The 18,262-nt window shown below is 42.0% G+C and overlaps 1 protein-coding gene across 1 annotated transcript; it reads right to left on the reverse strand.

Annotated features, from left to right (window-relative positions):
• Positions 1–92: 92 nt before the first annotated feature.
• LOC307248229 (reticulon-4-interacting protein 1 homolog, mitochondrial-like) lies at positions 93–15,592 on the reverse strand. The gene is made up of 9 exons (XM_080024559.1): positions 14,996–15,592; positions 14,726–14,877; positions 14,075–14,143; positions 12,579–12,703; positions 12,388–12,436; positions 12,142–12,278; positions 9,628–9,811; positions 6,150–6,245; positions 93–832 (listed from the first exon to the last, which is right to left on the reverse strand). Exons 1-9 carry the CDS (start codon positions 15,273–15,275, stop codon positions 647–649), a joined length of 1,278 nt encoding a protein of 425 aa, XP_079880685.1. The 5' UTR covers positions 15,276–15,592; the 3' UTR covers positions 93–646.
• Positions 15,593–18,262: the final 2,670 nt, after the last annotated feature.

The raw sequence follows: 18,262 nt of genomic DNA on the forward strand, positions 1-18,262 counted from the left end.
GGTCAGTCGCCAAGTCAACATGTGGAAGTAACAGGAAGATCCAGCAGATTGTATTATGAGACACATCCCGAGCACCAAACAGAACAAAGGACTCAGAACTTGAAACGCTTTTATTTACGGTTTGTTATATGTTCCTATACATATATCCTGCAAGGTTTTATAATTTCTTCCCATGGATAAACAAGTTATGACTCCTTAATCAAAACATTTTTACAGTATAAATAAAGATCCATATTAACTTTTTGCAAATCTATTTATCATTTTTGGGACTTACACTGTCGGATCGGAGCATGCAAGTATTAAAATAATCACACACACACGCGCACACACGCACACACACGCTCTGTAGCCTTTTCTTTTCTTGGGTTCAGATAAACAAGCACCTTGGGAGATATGGAGGGAGCGCAGAGTTCTGTTTGAGTGAGTTTGGGGCGTAATTACTTGCTGCTATCTGTACTCTGGTGGGAAAGCCGTCGCAGCAAACAAGATGACAACCAACGTCTTCGACCCGCTTCAGCTACAGCTCAAGTCGACCAGTGCAGCCGCCGCTCCGGCTCTGCGGCTCATTGTGACGAGTGGCCTCATTTGTGAGCACCCCGAGGTTCTAGCAGAGATAAATGGCTCAGATTCCACAGATTTGTGGTTTTCACAGTTTGGCAGATTCCCCGGGGCACTCTGGCTCGGCGGTCTGTGCATCGCCTTGCTCTACCGAGTCCTCGTCTTCCTCGGACACCCTGACCACGGTCTTGCCTCTGGCGTGGCCCTGCTCCACCTTGTGGAAGGCCTGAGGGACCTGACTGAATGGGAAGGAGGCCTCCACCACTGGCAGGATCTGCGAGGTGAACACAACATGGACCGTGAATAAAACCATGGCACCGTGTTAGAGTGGAGATAAAATAAGATTTTAAAATGAAAAGCTTCACATCGAGGGCTTGGCGTAGAAGGAGCATAGACGACACCTTGGTCGAAAAAGACTTTTATATATCATTTCAAAACTCTTGAGCTCTATCAAGTGGTAGGAGGACAGGTCGTCATACTTTTATTTATTCAAGTTAAGACTAAATACATAAGGCATAAGAGAAAAGGTTCAATTGAGTTTAGGGCAAAAAAAAAAAAACAACCAAAAAAAACAACCAGTAAGCGCACTGAGCGTTGTGTTTTTTATGCACCATCCATTTTCATGCCACTTATCCGTGCTCGAGTCGTGTAGGCAACAGGCTTAACATCTCTGTTATTTATGCACTTATCTTTCATTCCAGTAATTCACTTAAGCCTAACCTATATGAAAATGTAAGTGGTTTGGAAGTAAATTACATAATTACGATCAATCAAAAATTTGTTTTTTTTCAGAGATTCTGGAAATATCAGTTTACGCTCCTTTTTGCACCAAACTCTTGACATACACCGTTAGCATCTTTGAAAACCAAATGAGGTCATTTGCTATGCCTGGTACAGTCACTGGTAGTATTTGAAAGTCCACATGGCAACCTTTTCTGTCAAGGGGTACAATAAATGGTTTAGAGAGCGGGTAAAACATTCAGAAATGGCCTAATACGTCCAAAAACAAACCTCTAAGAATTATTTACACAATTATTAAGCCTAAATATAAACCTGCAACCAATCCAACCCGACGATGAATTTCCTCTATTCCCAGCTGTAAGCGGGTTCAGAATGTGATGAGGCTGAACAATCCAGTGTGAGCCGAGCGGAGCTTATTATTCTGGTCAGCATCTCTCCATGTTAACAATGAAGGGCGAGCACGGTGGCGTCATGCTGGAAGCCGTCCACACATCTGAATAGACGATATGTGAAGTGCGTATGTGTATGTGTGTGTGTGTGTGTGTGTGTGTGTGTGTGTGTGTGTGTGTGTGTGTGTGTGTGTGAGAAGGGAGGGTGATGGTGGTTGGGGGGGGGATGCGTCAGTGGCTTCCCGCCACCAGCATCCATAGTAAGCCCCTGCACAAAAGGTTCCAGGGACCCCTGCGCTTAGCGACTGGCTGCTCAGCAATGTTCCAAAAGCCCCCTTCCCCCGGATCCCGGCGCCTGACTCATCTGCCACAGCGGCCAAACCCCCACTGAGCCCCAGCCCGCGGCCCGGGGGAGGCAGGTTGTGCTGTACGCTGCACGTGACAAAAGGCCACCCTGAGTTGGGAATTCCGGGAGCATGCGTGGAATCCGCGGCATGCGGCTGGCCGATTTTTGATTTTCTTGTGTGACCTCCAACCCCCTCACTGAATGACTATCTCATATGAGCCGTTGGATGCTGAAGGACCAGCAGAGACATGATATGAGATATGTATGAGACACTGTAATTCTCTCCATGAGTCTTATTGGTAATAACGCAGTTCGTTACAGTATGTTTTCACATGGAGCAGTTATTTTCAAACAAAGTATTTTACCTTACTATTTTTAGATGGGATGGATTGAAGAATAAAAATGTATATACGTCTGTGTAGATTCCAAAATTCAAAGACACTATTTAAAATATGTATGTTTCAGAACCAATGAAAGCAAATCATGTTCTATAATAGTATGGTAGCTCTAATAGAGCTCAACAGTGACCGCCTACTTTTAGAACGGCTCCGCTTCTGGAAACAAATTTCCCATTCATTTACTCCATTGACGTTTCAGAAAATACTTATGTAAAGAGTCTGGAACCAAGCCAACCAACTACCAGATGAATCATGACCATAAAATATTTGATTCAGAGCCCAAAAATATTTGGAAAACAAAAAAAGGCCAAGGTACAACACGGGACATAGTTAATAAGGAACTACTTGTCCCATAAACCATTGCGATTTCCTTTGTCATTATATGATGTTTATACTGTTAATAATAGTGTTGTAATATAGTGCTCTGTGGTAAAATTTACGTAAACGATTGTAGAGTTCAGTGCTCACAGCAACTCACTAGGCGATGTCGTGACGTCAGTCTCCGTGCCGTGGGAGTTACTGCAGCTAAATGACTCCATCGAATATTCACACTGTAGCCGTCTCGTAACGAGGCTAATCACATTGTATGCGAGCTAATACGGCTAAGTATGTACAGTACAGGTACTCCTCACTTAACGACCTACCTGTTTAACCACCGTTCCGACTTACGACCAGCTCTCGGACCAGTCTGTACTGAACGCTGCTTACAAGGCTGCGGCGTCTCAGCGTCAAGCATCTCATCGTGCATCACCCTTTATATACTATATACTGTATACTATATACACTATTTATACTTTATACACTATATACATCTCATCCCCATTCTTAGTCTCGTTCCCACAGTCTGTCAGTATTCACTAAACTAGCGTTTGCAATGGCCACGTCCACTTACCGTGAAATAACACGGGTCCTCGCTTATCCACCATTTCGCTTAACGACCTGGTCCTAGGAACGGAACTCTGTCGTTAAGTGAGGAGTACCTGAATACAATTTAATGTCATTAGGGTATACCCCGTGAAATGAATCATCTCTTAAAGTTACCGAACATGTTTACCAACTCGAGGTGCACGGATTGCCATTTTCTTGGTCAATTCCTATTTCAGATTTTCTTTTAGTGTGACCTGCATATTCCGATTTCCAATCTGCTGTACGTCAATGACAAATACATCTTGTGATCTGATCGCGCTTAAGTGAACAGACAGCTGCACATATGGACTACGCTTTAGTTACCACAATAGTGAGATTACTGATTTTGACACTGTGTTATTATTATTATTGTTGTTCATTATTTATTATGGAACTATAATAGAACATGAAACTGTCCCTGAGTTCCAATAAAATAAAACATGAAACAGTCAATGAGCTCCAATAAAATTGAATATTGGACTGCCACCAAGTTTCAGTATAATTCAACCTGTAACTGGACACAACACATAACTTGGAACATGGGACTGTCCAGTTCAAACTTCAACTTGAAGTATTTTCACTTTAAGTGCAAATATACTGTAATATATTATATTTATATGTTACTTTGCAAATAAATTGCAATCATTACAAAAAACTTAAATCAAATAAGTGATCGACTCTTCTCACTTTCTTTCACTGGAAGTCTTCCTTCCCTCACCGTGCATTAAACCAACTATATAAATTCGAATGACTCGTTTTACTAAGTGACTCGTCAAGAACAGAGTCTCGAAAAAGAATCAAACTTTTCATCATGAGTGGACAGCTGTGACAGCGGTTGAAACGCAGTCTGTACAATGTTGGAATATTGTCAGGCGATAAATAATTTATCTCATCTTCTTTGTTTACCTTGAAGTACCTCCAAACAGCCGACATTTTCTTTCTTTCGCTCTCTTTTTTGAGCGCTGGAAGCGTTGAACGCAACTACGTTACATTATGTTGGTATCTGGTTTGAGTATTGGAACATTTTTACGAGTACAGTACATGAGCACAGTATCAGGCGTGTACATTTCACCGGCACAGAATCTGAAAATATTTTCTTACACTGATCAGCCGGGGAAAACCGGCAATTCCGGTCTTGGTTGATCGATCGGTGCATCTCACGTTTACGTTAACACTACGGTCACATTTTTGTGCTTTATGATAACTCTCCCACTTTTACTTTTACCACAGAAACGCAGCGTTACACCTCAGTCGATATTAAGGTACCATTCAGTGCTGCGCATCAGCGGATGTTGAGTGAGAGGAGGGGAGGGGATACAGAACCGCATCTGGTCTAATCTGAGGGATGACGTTTAAATACCCAATAAATATATTGTATTGTTTTGTATTGATTAATTTCTGTCATAAAATTACAATTATATATATATATATATATATATATATATATATATATATATATATATAAATTGTATTACATTTTTTTGTAGTTTCAGCAAGAATTTCGCACCTGCGTATTTTGACTAAGAATCAACTTTTTGTTTTCGCATCTTTGAAAGTGGAGAATCAGAGCTTCAAAACAAGGTGTCACTTGTGCAAATCAAGCAAATATTTTTTAAGCTATGACTTGTTAATGACAAGGGTGTGGCAAACTGTGATTCTGAGATAATCACCTTCAAAGTTTCACAGAGACTTGGCTTCCTTCACCTAGCTTCCAGAATGCAAATGGGGTAGCCAAAGCCACATGGCTAATTAACATACTGCGGAATGGGCCAATCACTGCTTTGTTCTTGGGTTTTGAGGGAAAGTTGAATGTATTTTTGTTTTGAAAAAAGCTTTTATTTAACAGTAAGAATATACATGTTTTATAAAAGTGGAATTTACTTTTCAGTGGTTCTTGAAAATATTCCCTTTCATCATCAAATTTGGGTTGAAATCCGCTGTTTGAAATGTTCTCCAAGTCCGTAGTAATATCAGATTCAGCGTTGCTGTTGGAGAACTGACTATCATCGCGGAAAATGAAGTCCAGTGCGCGCTGCTTAAAATGACTTGGATCTATCGCACTGGTCAGATTAAGGTCCGCGATATGATTTAGATCTTCCTCCACCTGCTTCTCCCAATCAACCAGAGTTTTCACAGACAAGTGAAACCGGAGCCTCGTCTTGTTTACGGAAGTGACGGTGACGTCAGTGATACACGTTGTCTCTGTGTGTGTATAAAACACGTAATATTTAAAGGCTGAACTCTATCAAAAACGGTTTCACATTGTGACTTCACTTCACATGGAATATGGAGGAATGATCCTCACCTGGACGCTCGCTTTATAGGAAACGATCGATCTGCGTCATTCAGCGCATCTCGGTAAGTGAACTGTGTTTCCCTATGTAATCTAATGGGAATATTTAACTCCACGGTTTAACATTTTTTAAATATTTATAAATCAAACTCGGTTTTGAAAATATGTTGAGAAATAAAAAAAAAAAACACAAAGGAACATGAATCTGGAAAAATCTAATTTTCCTTCAAGAAAGGTATTTTCAACTTATTTGGCTGCTCCTGGTGATTTTAGAAATGCACAAGATGACGGCTTTTGCTGTGGTGGGTCACATATGAATGGGGTTTCTGGAAACTCACTGTTGAGCTCTATTTGGTACCATCCTCACTATTGTGGGCTCAATTAGATCTCTGTTCCCCATATAGCCATTAATAAGTAATTACTTGAGCCATCGTCCTCATCCCTAACCCCATAATCTCTATGTAAAAATGTCCCACAACCTTTTCCAACCCTGGTAATACGTGAGGTGTTGGTTTTACCTTTCCAGCGTCCACCAGCGCGCTGACCTCGTCCAGCACGGGTCCATCTGGAGCGTAGAACCCCCAGCGGTAGAAGACTCCACTTGACACCATGCACTGTCCAACGGAGAGGGGGAGCAGAACAAGATGAAACAAAGAAAACCTGTTACAATTAAGATGATGAGAGCTGCGAGTATTATACTGCCACTGCTCCTCAAGAAATATGGCCGTTGATTTATCCCTTTGAATTGGAATATAGGGGATGAGGGTTTGGGTATAAAGGCTCAATCGGGCATAATTGAATCGACTATAGTTCAGCTTTCAATACCTTAGTCCCCACCAGACTGCCTGTCATTTCATTTCATTTCATTTAGCAGACGCTTTTATCCAAAGTGACTTACAATTATTCAAACACCGACGGACGCAGCCATCAGGAGCAATTAGGGGTTAAGTGTCTTGCTCAAGGACACTACAGCATGCTAGCAGGAGGAGCCTGGGATCGAACCAGCAACCTTTTTAGATTACTAGACCACCAGCTCTACCTCCTGAGCTACCATCCCCACAAGCTGCGGGAGCTAGGACTGAACACTCCGCTGTGTGCCTGGATCCTGGACTTCCTCTCAACCCAGCCCCAGGTGGTTAGGGTGGGGAGGCACATGTCCAGCTCCCTTACCCTGAACACAGGATCTCCCCAGGGTTGCGTCCTCAGCCCCCTACTGTACTCCCTGTACACACATGACTGTGTGGCCAGGTCCAGCTCCAACCGTCATGGTGGGCCTGATTACGGACGACGATGAGAAGGCCTACCGTGAGGAGGTGGCTGACCTGTCCTGTGCCAGGACAGCAGCCTCCTCCTGTAGGTCAGCAAAACTAAGGAGCTGATTGTGGACTTTAGGAGGGGATTACAACCGAGGTACGCACGCGCCATTGGTGATTAATGGGACTTCTGTCGACAGGGTGAGCACCTTCAAGTATCTGGGAGTCCACATCATGGAGGATTTAACATGGAGTTTACAAACAGACACTCTGGGGCGAGGCAGCGTCTTTCTTCAGCCTCAGGCAGCTGAAGAAATTCAGGGTCTCGGTAAGGATCGTTAAGTCCTTCTACTCTGGAGCAGTGGAGAGCATCCTGACAGGCAACATCACTGCCTGGTTTGGGAACTGTACTGTTCAGGACAGGTGGGCCCTGCAGAGGGTGGTTCATTCAGCCCAACGTACCACTGGAACTACCCTCCCCTCCCTGCAGGACTTATACACCAGGAGGTGTAGTAGCAGAGCCCGCAGGATCATGACGGATCCTCATCACCCCAACAACGGACTGCTCCAGCTGCTGCGGTCAGGCAAGCGCCTCCGCAGTCACACAGCGAGAACAGAGAGACTGAGACTGAGTTTCTTCACGCAAGCCATAAGGACTGTCAATGCTGAACTCACCAGAGGTCCTAACAAAAAGCACTGAGACACTCACACAGGCCCCTCTGCGTTCTGTACTGTATGTAGCATACTGTACTGCATACTGTATCACTGTTCTGGGATACTGCATACTGCGCTGTGTTGTTGTTCTGTTCGGTGTTACTGTATTGCTGTGTCGTACTGTTGTATACTGTACTGTATATAGCCATACTCACTTTATTCACATGCACTTTACTGCACAAATTCATATTTGTATATACAAATAGCCTATCCCATATACATAACCCTATTCCCTTCTATTTTGTACCCCCACTTTGTATTATCTATTTGAGTCTTATTTCATTTTTATTTATATTATTCTATTTACTCACTGCATTACGTTTCAGGAATCAGTTAGTTTCAATTAGTTAGATAGGTTGGAATTAGGTTAGCTAATATGTTCGGTTTAGTAACTATTGTGCATAATCTCCTGGTGCGTTGCAAAGACATTTCACTGTATATATGTATGAACATCTTGAATCTTGAATTGTAATATTTTCAACTTGTTGTCAGGAGCTCCCAGCAGGATGTTTAAAAGTGCCACTTTTTAACTTAACAGCATAATATTACACTATTAATATCGCCCGCTCCACATTCCATTGCAGTCTGGTCACACTGGAAGGTGTATTCCTCCTTCTGTGATACCTTCTCAGGTATCACAGGTATCACTTCTTCCTTTTTTCTGTCAATGGGCTTTTCTGACACTTAATACTAGGGTGATGCTGTTCGATTTCTATGTCAAATGTGAAGCTTGTGAAACCGTTTGAGACTGTGATTTAGGGCAATATAAATAAACTTCACTTAACTTGACATGACAAACTGAGCACCCTCATGTCGCAACCTTGAAATCCTAAGGTCCTGTTGGAGGGCGGATGGAAGGCCACATCAAAATGATCTCTACGACACCCCAAATGGAGGCCGCTAACAGACTGCCGCTGTAAATGTTTGGATGTCCGCATCAAATCAAGTCCCGCCTTTATAGCCCGATCCTGACGTCCCTGAACCGGGCAGCCGTGTTTACAAACGGGACACCTGGTAGGTGCATTTCAGAGGCGGCATTCCACAGCCCAGCTCAGTTGATAGATGTACGGTGGGCAGGGCAGTACAGTGCATTGCCAGTTTGATTTGATAAAGCTTGGAAATCCTTACCAGGTGGTACATTTCTTTCTGTTATATGTACAAATGTATTGCCAGTTCCAAGTAACTATGAATAGACATTGTGTATAATCATAATCATATTCATAGAGTATAACTATGTTATGACTTTGACCACCAGGGGGCTCAGTTTAGCTGCGCTCGCTCAGGTGCAAAGCCCCGTTGTATCCAGTGCTGAGGAGTCAGGATGTAACTGGTGGCCAAACGGGGAATCCGGCAGCTCCAAAAGACAATGGGCCCGGAGAGTCAGTGAGAGACACATTAGCACTGGTATGGGATGGGTGGGTGGGATGGAGGCGCAGTCACTACAATCTACCTAAATACCGTTGAACCAGCAGCATTTGGGTAGATTGTAGTGGCACACGCAGCTAAATCTGCCATCCTCACTGACAGCCTAGCCACCACTATTACACATGCAATTAAACACACACACCCTTAAATGTGGCATGGCCTTTTCCCTGGCAAAGTCATTTCATGTGCATACACTCCAATTTTCAACACCCTGCAGCCAGAATTAATTGAGGCAGGGGGTGAGTTGAGTTGTTACAAGCCTCCTCGCTTACTTTTCCCACAAACTCATCATCACTTTCGTCTGAAGCGGACGCTGACCGCCAGAGGGAATAGGCCCACCCGCCCTCGCGGCCGGACGCCCAAATTCGCAACATCGTCTGTTTGAACACATACCGACTCAAATAGTTTAATCTAAAAAAAACAATCCAGTAGTCACAGCGTGCGTTGTTGGTCTTTTTTCCCTGCGTACAGCAAAATTAGGAATAACAGCTGTTAATACTCTAGCTCACTGACTAATACTGACTATGGTTTTCAATTCAGTTATTTTTGGTTTTGTAGCAAATGTTTTTAATGCTTACTTCCTGCCGTTGGGTTTGATCCTTACCTGCACCACCTTGTTTTGCAGGCTGCATCCAGAGCGCACTGCCCCATCCAGCAGGCCCATGGAGTCAGTGTTGAGGAGGAGGGGGGTTACCAAGGTAACATACTTGGCCCCTGACCAGGGCTTCAGCAGTTGCAAGGCCCACGACTCCATGTCACCACCCACGTTGTCGAGGACCACGTCAAACCTGCCGGTCGCCAAAAAAAACACGCAAGGCACAAGACACACTTCTTCAGCACAAGAGTGAGATGGTGAAAAGAGAAAGGCTGATGGCGCTTAAGGTTGTGGTTAAGTCACTTGTAGGAGCAATGGAGGCAGATTTTGGGGCGGGGGGGGGGGGGGGGGGGGGGGGGGGCACCAAGCATTCACTTCATGCCTTCAGCACCAGTCTCCATAGAAACACGGAAATGAAGTAATGAATTGGTGAGCGAGTGGGGCAAGGTTGTTTTCATGCTGGGAGTGAGATGTTTACTGAGCTCAGGAGTCGGTGGGTTGGGTTGGGGTAGAGTGTATGTGTGTGCGAGTGTGTGTGGGGTGGGGGTTTGAAACACAACTCGAGCAGAGCATGACTCAGCTTCATTAGCACGTCCGACGGACTGTCTCTCACCGCCTCTAATGATACTAGGCAAACTAGACGGCATTACCCAGCGGAACAATCCGCACCATTATTTTCAAAAGACACAAGTTCTGCAAAATGATCTGCAAGCGCTTCCTAAGAATTAATAGCTGTTTGAAGATTTAAAAAAAACAAACAGAAAAAAAAAAACATAAGAAAATGTTACATGCTATTAAAATAAACCAGGTGGTTTTATCATCCCTAGACTCAGAAAACGCTTTTCACGCCACAACCTCCCTGTTCGGAGGATGACTTTACATTTACATTTTTGCATATTTCATGTTTGAACAAGAGGGATAATCACAAAAGGTGACAAAGAAGACATACAACCACACACACAAAGCGATAAAGCGACAAAACCACAATAAATCGTGCGCAGTGCGAAATTAAAAAGGCCTGATTATTTGGTTGTGTGTTTATGCATGACTGGGTCACAGAGGAGAGCGGTGGAAAGAAACAGACAGGCGAGAGGGGACGTATGAAAAGAGTGTGCAATTGTTTGTTTTTGTGTGTGTGTGTGTGTGTGTGTGTGTGTGTGTGTGTGTTAATATGAGTGTCTGTAACGTTAAAAGACCGATATGCTCATTTGACGAGAGAGTGAAATAATGAGGTTGGATTAAAGCGTTGGTGAAGGTTGACATTTTTCTAATGAAATACATCCATGGAGGAGTGAGCAACGCTGGTTAGTTTTCTTCTTGTCTTCCAATTTAGGGGAATTCTTTGTTTTCTTAAAGTAACATCAATGAGTGTCTTTTTAATGCGTTAATGTGATGAGTGAGAATAGTGGTTGTTGACAGGCCGTGGCTGTTGACAGTGGTTGGTACTTTTTATTGAATGTAACGTGTGTCTTTTTATATTGTGTCATTATTTATTATGATAAATGTTGATTATTTAAAAGGGACAAGCAGCAATAAGCTGCCATTTCCACATCATGTTTTTCTAAGTGATTATATAAGTGCTGTTACAATGGTGTCAAACAGTGAACGCTCTCTGAATTGTAAACTCAAAATAAATATTAAAAACTGAACTAGTTTTCCAAAAATCGAGCTAAAACAGAATAGATGCTGTGGACTATGGAAATATGCAAATTCACATATTCACCTGATGAACGATTTGAGCAGGAAATGTTCAAGTTTGTTTGTGAATTTCTCTCTGTTAATGTCACAATCTTGCTTTTCCAGTCAAGTATGTACGAACAAAATGTTACTATATACACCATGTCGAGAAAACTTCTGTTTGCAGACTTTACAAAAACAGCAGTACATATACACCAACACCAGTGAGTATTTGATCTCAGTGGTAAAAAGACTCTTCTTCTTCTTGTTCTTTTAAGAAGACTCAAAGCTGCAATTCAGAACACCCCGCATGCTGATCCTTCAGCGCAATCAGGAACATGCTTCGAAAATGTGTTTCAACTGGCTTGCAACCGTTTTCTATGGTCCAGTACACAAGGTTTAACCACTATGGTCGGTGTTCTTGAAACCGTGCCATGGGTTACCAAGCAGGCTGCATTTTTACGCCAGAATGTTGTCCTTGCTATGTAACAAGACAGCAAAATTTTATCAAAATTGAATCTGAACTTTGAACATCCGAAGAATTTGTGTACCATTACACGCCTCAATTACCTGCCAGATTAGTAAAATACACCACGTGTTGACAAAACACAGCCAGTACCCAAGCTTCTCGGCCTCCTTCCCTGATAGCTGATATTTTTTTGAAACCTGCACCCTGTCACACCCTCTCTGCCTGTGAAATGATTGGCCAACAAGGACAGTATAGCGACAGTGATGTAGTTTTCTTAGAAATCAAAGGCTGCGTTGTCGCAATCGTCCTTTGCGATCCGTTCAGGGTGGAAATTTGCACAGTGCGTCTATAAAGAGTGTTACCGAAAAGCTGCGTACTTCTCTGCATCTTCCAGCTGCGCGGCTACATTCCCTGACGTGTAGTCCACAACCTCATCGGCCCCCAGGCCTCGAACCAGTCCCTCTGCGTTCTGAGAGCAGGTCACAGTGACGTGGGCACCCCAAGCCTTCAGCAACTGGCAAGACAAAGTCCACACACAAAGTAATCATAAGCATAAATGCTGGGCATAGCTTGAGTACTACTGTACTAGTGTGACTGAGATGGTAGAGGAAATATGACCTAACTTGAATAGAGAACGTTCCAATCCCTCCTGATCCCCCGGTGATCAAGACTCTAAGAGAAGAAATGGAAATCACAGAGGGTATTCCAATGACTGCAGGAAACATAGAGGTTGTGAAGATGGATACAACCAACAAACAATAATTCAGATAGTAGAATGTGGAAAAGGACGGTCAGGCCCGTTGGAGATACCTGCCTTTTACTGGGACAGTTGTCTCTGCAAAGGCCCCCAGCATTGACCAGGGCAGACAGGGCCGTGGTGGCTACGTAGGGGATTGACGCTGCCTCAGTGTGAGGCAGAGATTTTGGTTTATGGGAAACCTGGGGCACATACACAGACACAGACACACACAGACACACACACACAGACACACCATAAAACAGACCGACATACACACACACACACACACACACACACATCCATCAATTCCTGCCACAGTAAGAAGTGCCGTTCTTTTAGCACCGATTCCAAATTCTCGTCCAATAATTAGGGCCGCTGCAAGGACAGTTAGCGAGAGGCTGCCAAGTAAACGCGGCACTCCGCAAGCAGGAAACACTGAACAGTCTGTCCGTGTAACTAATTGCTGCCTCAGAGGCTCGCGCAAAAACAGAACAACTTAATCCTAATTAATGCATGCAGGGTTGCATAACAGGATGCAGAACTTCCAAACTTCCACACTTTTTTTTTTTAAGTTGTTTAGAGCCTACAAACTCTGTTGGGTAGTGTTTGATTGAATCCATACAGCTTGAAGGAATCCAATTTCTTCAATGTCATTTTGAACACTAAAAGTCACGGCACAGCAGCCTACCTCACTAGATGCTTACCAATCGGCTTTGGCTGATGATCGGGCCATTCATAATTTTTGTGATTATTGCAGTCATTACTTTGACTGGTAAAACTTGCATAGCACCTCAACTTCGTATGTGGCCCGGCTGAACCGGACGATGAATGACAATTGTTCCTGAATGGCAATTGGTTCACGTTGATTTACACAGGTAGACACCCTGTCTTTTTAGGATAATAACTTCCAATTTACTTCCCCTTTCACATTTTTTTTTTTTTTATCTGAATTTTCCCCCAGAAATCCATTAAGTGTTATCTTATCTTGCTGTCATTTCATATCGACCGCATAACATTTGAGAACGACTCCCTAAGTGAAAGTCAAGTGCAAGAGCTGTCACAATTATAACATAATGCTGCTCATTCACAATTATTTGGGCTGATCATATTTAGAAATACATTTATTCCATTGATTCCATAATTACATGTTTTCATCAAAATGTCACGCTATTTTCAGGCCAATGTGAGAATGTTGTAACAAATAAAATGAAAATTAACTGTATATCTGAATTTTTTAATGTTCATTGCCAGTAAATGGCTCTGCTTGGCGGATGTGTATTATTACACCATGAGAAGATTAAACCATGATAATGACATAAAATAAACAAAATAGACAAAATCATTTATTTGACAATTTATCATCAACATTTTATCAAAATTTCACAATCGTGAAAGCCCTATCCTCTGTACATGTCGTTAGCAAAGACTCTCATTCGGACTCTAATAGGCACAGAGTTTTCCAAATCCATTACTGTACATTTTGACACAAACATTTTTATATTCATTGTGTTTCTAAATTATTATTAGTATTGCTAATATTAAGAATAAAATACAAATCTGTCAAAGCCTACCTCATATTCTGTAAGAGTGACAAATTTGGCCAGGCTGCCTTGCTTCCAAGGAGGGACGGTGGCCCAGACCTGAAAGCCCAATTTGAGTTGTTAAAACTGGAAGGACATTTTCCCAATCACTCAACTGATTGGCTGCTAAAGTTCTTCTGACACTGATGCGGATCAATAGATTCCTCAAAGGATAATGTTAAAGATAGCTACTAGTTCATTTACAACAGTGACACTCACACTAACTTTTAGAAGTGTTTGCCAAGTTGGCAATCATGCATCAGCTCTTGGTTGCCAAGACTGACAAAATAGTTCCCGAATTTTAATCATTTTATAATTGAGTGAAAATTATCATATGTAGTTATGATCCACATTAGAATATTCTCCCTTGTTTCACCATTTCTAGCAGAGTAAATTAGCGCTCTATGAAAACTCATTTTACTTGGCGAAAGTCTTTAAACATACAGAGGAATAGTAGAAAAATGGGGCAATCAGACAGCACTGACAATGGCCCAAATCTGGTTGCCCGGGGGCAATTGGGCTACAGTTACTGGAGGCTATTGTCTGGCCCTGGTTCACACTTTCTTAAGATGGGGCCTGCACTTGCACACTGACTGCTATTATTACATCACTTATATGATGTATTTAGGTTTAGGCAATTACCTCATCTCCTGGGACAAAGTGAGTGACTCCAGAGCCGCAGTCCACCACCACACCGGACACATCGCGACCCAGGACCAGAGGAAACTCTGCATCGTTCTGCATCACAGACATTGGATCCCGCCTCAGCTTCAGCATTGCGGCCCCATATCCCCCTAAAGAAAAAACATAATAATTGTGTTTCTAAGCAGTGATGATATTGTATTGTTGACCAGAAAGCCATGTAAATATGTGAAACATTCAGCATTGAGAACTACTATCCATGTTACTTACCCCTCATGGAGATGTCCAGGGGGTTGAGGCTTGCAGCATTCACTCGGATCATCACTTCACTGGGAGAGTTAACGGTGGGGATGGCGATGTCGTCGGTAAACCTGAACACCTCATTGCTGCCGTATTGGTCGATGACCCAGGCGGACATGCTGCTCTGCAGCCTGGGAGTTGACCTACACAGATGTCTTTTACTGCATACATTGAATAATTGCGAATTCGCTAATATTTGGGGGAGAACGTAGGCCAGCCTGGTCGAGGCTAGGGCTCTGACGGAACTCATTGTCTCAGCCTCGTTGGGGATCAGCAGGCTTTTAAAGTGAAGGAAACGTGGCACGAGAAGGCAGATGTCTCATCAGCTGGTTAGCAAACAGCTAGCAGTGCGCGTTAGCAAGTCAAGGTTGAAAACACTGAATACCGGAAGTTAGTTTCGGTGAAGTTTATATACGTCGCAGCGAAAGTGCTTGAGTGTTCCGTAGAAGAATATTAGAGCCGAATTTAAAAAAAATTATATACATATGTATATATATTTTTTTATATATAAAACCATCACAACGTTCCGGAGCAAGGAAGCTACATGCTACAAGCTACACGTTAGTAACAACATGACCTTTGAACCCCACAACCAATAGGAAGGTTCTCGCCCAATGTTCGGACCAATAGGATGACGGCGTTTGATACCGCGTGTTTATAATAGTAATAATAATAATAATAATAATAATAATAATAATAATAATAAATATAATGTAATATGATAATAATAATAATAATAATAATAATAATAATAATAATAATAATAAATATAATGTAATATGATAATAATAATAATAATAATAATAATAATGATAATAATGATAATAACAATAACAATAATAATAATAATAATAATAATAATAATAATAATAAATCAGTCTTAATTATAATCATAACCATAATCACAATCATAATCATGGTAATAATCCTGATAATAATACCGATTTTTAAATGTCATATCAAAATCGTAACCTTCAGGTGTTTACTCAGTACATTGTGGTGTGTGTTGGGTATTCCCCACAAATTTGAGTCAGATGGACAGAACGCATTATTATTAATGTGCAAAATATAATGAATATAGAAAATGAAGAGGGGCAGATAACAGGAGAAAAACAATAATAATTATTATTATTTACAATTGTTATAAAATCCAATTTTTTTTGAATAATTGGATTTCTGTCTGTAGTGCTCATGGGGATTGCATAGTGTTGGATTAAATTTTTAAAGGATGATTAACTCTTCCCAATTGAAAATTGTATACATTCTACAAAAACATTTCTGCTTGTAACTCTGGAGTTGAATTGCTGACAGCCAGAGCTCTGTTGCTCGTCTTTCCAAATCACAATAGCCCTGTACTGTATATGCAACCTGCTGTTGGTTCTCATTTAGCCGGAACCTTGGATCCTGAAACTCGAGACTGCCACAAAAATAACAGGAAAAAAAAATGTGGATTTCCATCAGCAAAAATGTGTGACCAATCTCACAACAAAAACCTTTGGGTTTGCAAAGGACCTCATAGGCCAAGAGATGATTACAGCTTTTCTAGCCTTAAAAGTGACTGATTTGTTTTCCACAGAGATCTAGGTGTCCCAGAGTGTCTCTTGGCTAGATTCTGCCGTGACTTGGCGAGATAAAGAGCAAGAGAGAGGGAGTGAGAGAGAGAGAGAGAGTGAGAGAGAGTGAGTGAGAGAGAGTGAGTGAGAGAAAGAGAGGGGGGTACCAACAAAGAGAGAGGGAGGATTGGTGGTGCCCCAACAGCGTAATTGTGAATCAGTGTGAAACCGGGCGACAAACAGCATTATAGTCATACAATATAATAATACAGTATATAATCATCATTATAATCATGGCTGTCATCGCTGGGGACAAAACTCAACAAGTCTTTTATGCCTCATCACAGCGGGGCAAGGTGCCCCCACCTCAGTCCCTTGTTACTCCTTCCTAGGGAAAGGTATCCCGTCTGAATGGCTTCTTGGTGCCTGGGTACCCAGTGCAGGAATGGTACTAGCAGAATACCAAATCAGTTTGTTGGGGTAAAAAAAAAAAAAATCCTGGTTCTAAAAAGGCTCTGGAGAGCTATTTTCTATGGACCCTAACATTAGCTCAGTGGTATTCAAACATTGTTTTGCCCAGCCCCCCTTCCTAGGATTTCAAGGACTACTAGACTGTGTGTCATATGCAAACTTACATTGGTTGTACAGTAGTAAACCAGGTTGAGTGGTTCCACTCATTTGTGGCTTTTATTGCCTATTCACACAGGCTAACAAGGGCAGAAAGGTGCTAATTATTATTATTAATAATAATAATAATAATAATAATAATAATAATAATAATAATAATAACAAATATTTAAGGTTAGAGTTGAAGGTACTTCTTTAAAGCTCTTTTAAGAAAATAATGTCACCTCCTATTTTTTTGATAGACAAAAGATTAAAAATTAAATAAAATATAAAATTGAAAAAAAGCGCCTGGGGTTCATCTGACCAACATAAAATACATATTAAAATACATATTCCTAACCCAAACAAAACTGTTACAAATGTTACAAAACATTTTTGTTAAATAAGCCCTGTGATTGTCTATACAGCGCTGTAATCATTTCTATATGCATCCTTACTTTGTTTTTCATCTCCCCAGCCCCCCTACTTGAAGTGCAACATAGCTTTTCCTCCATCAATATTGTTCTCTATTATTCTTCCCCTGGTCATTTCTTCCCCCTCTCTCGGTATCACACAAACCAATTAACAAACAAATCTCCAGATGCTGGGCGCACACAGAGTAATGAGACTGCACTGAGTTTGGGCATGAACGGCCACTCGTTGCTTCCCAAGAACGGTCGGATAATGAGGACAGGTCATGTTTATGATGCAAATGAGTGGCTTCTCCTCCGAGCACAGAAGATGCAGAGAGAGGGAGAGGGAAAGAGAAAGAGAGAGAGAGAGAGAGAGAGAGAGAGAGAGAGAGAGAGAGAGAGAGAGAGAGAGAGAGAGAGAATAGAGGCCACGCAGCATAACCTTTCTTCAGCTGCGGGGCTGCAGGATGGTATTTTTAAAACGAACGAGCGGTTTCTCCCCTTGTAAACTGGCCTGCTTTTATTTGTCTGATTGGGCCAGACATGGCCCAGTCCTTTATTCTGTTGTGCAACCAATGCAGGAAATGCATCTGAGCAAAGACAAAGATTTTTTTGTATCTATCCCCACGTTTCATGTGTTGTGCCCATTGTTGGATTCAAACGTT

The sequence above is a fragment of the Zeus faber genome (genome assembly GCF_960531495.2).
Source record: "Zeus faber genome assembly, chromosome: 2".
Lineage (NCBI taxonomy): Eukaryota > Metazoa > Chordata > Actinopteri > Zeiformes > Zeidae > Zeus > Zeus faber.

What these genes read in the sequence shown, in the direction of transcription:
- LOC307248229 (XM_080024559.1), bottom strand. Translation starts at nt 15,275, where the DNA reads ATGAGTTCCGTCAGAGCCCTAGCCTCGACCAGGCTGGCCTACGTTCTC. An exon ending in CCTGGACATCTCCATGAGGG is followed by an intron (nt 14,878 to 14,995) that starts GTAAGTAACATG and finishes TTTTTTCTTTAG; the next exon opens with GGGGATATGGGGCCGCAATG. An exon ending in TGCAAAACAAGGTGGTGCAG is followed by an intron (nt 6,246 to 9,627) that starts GTAAGGATCAAA and finishes TCCGTTGGACAG; the next exon opens with TGCATGGTGTCAAGTGGAGT.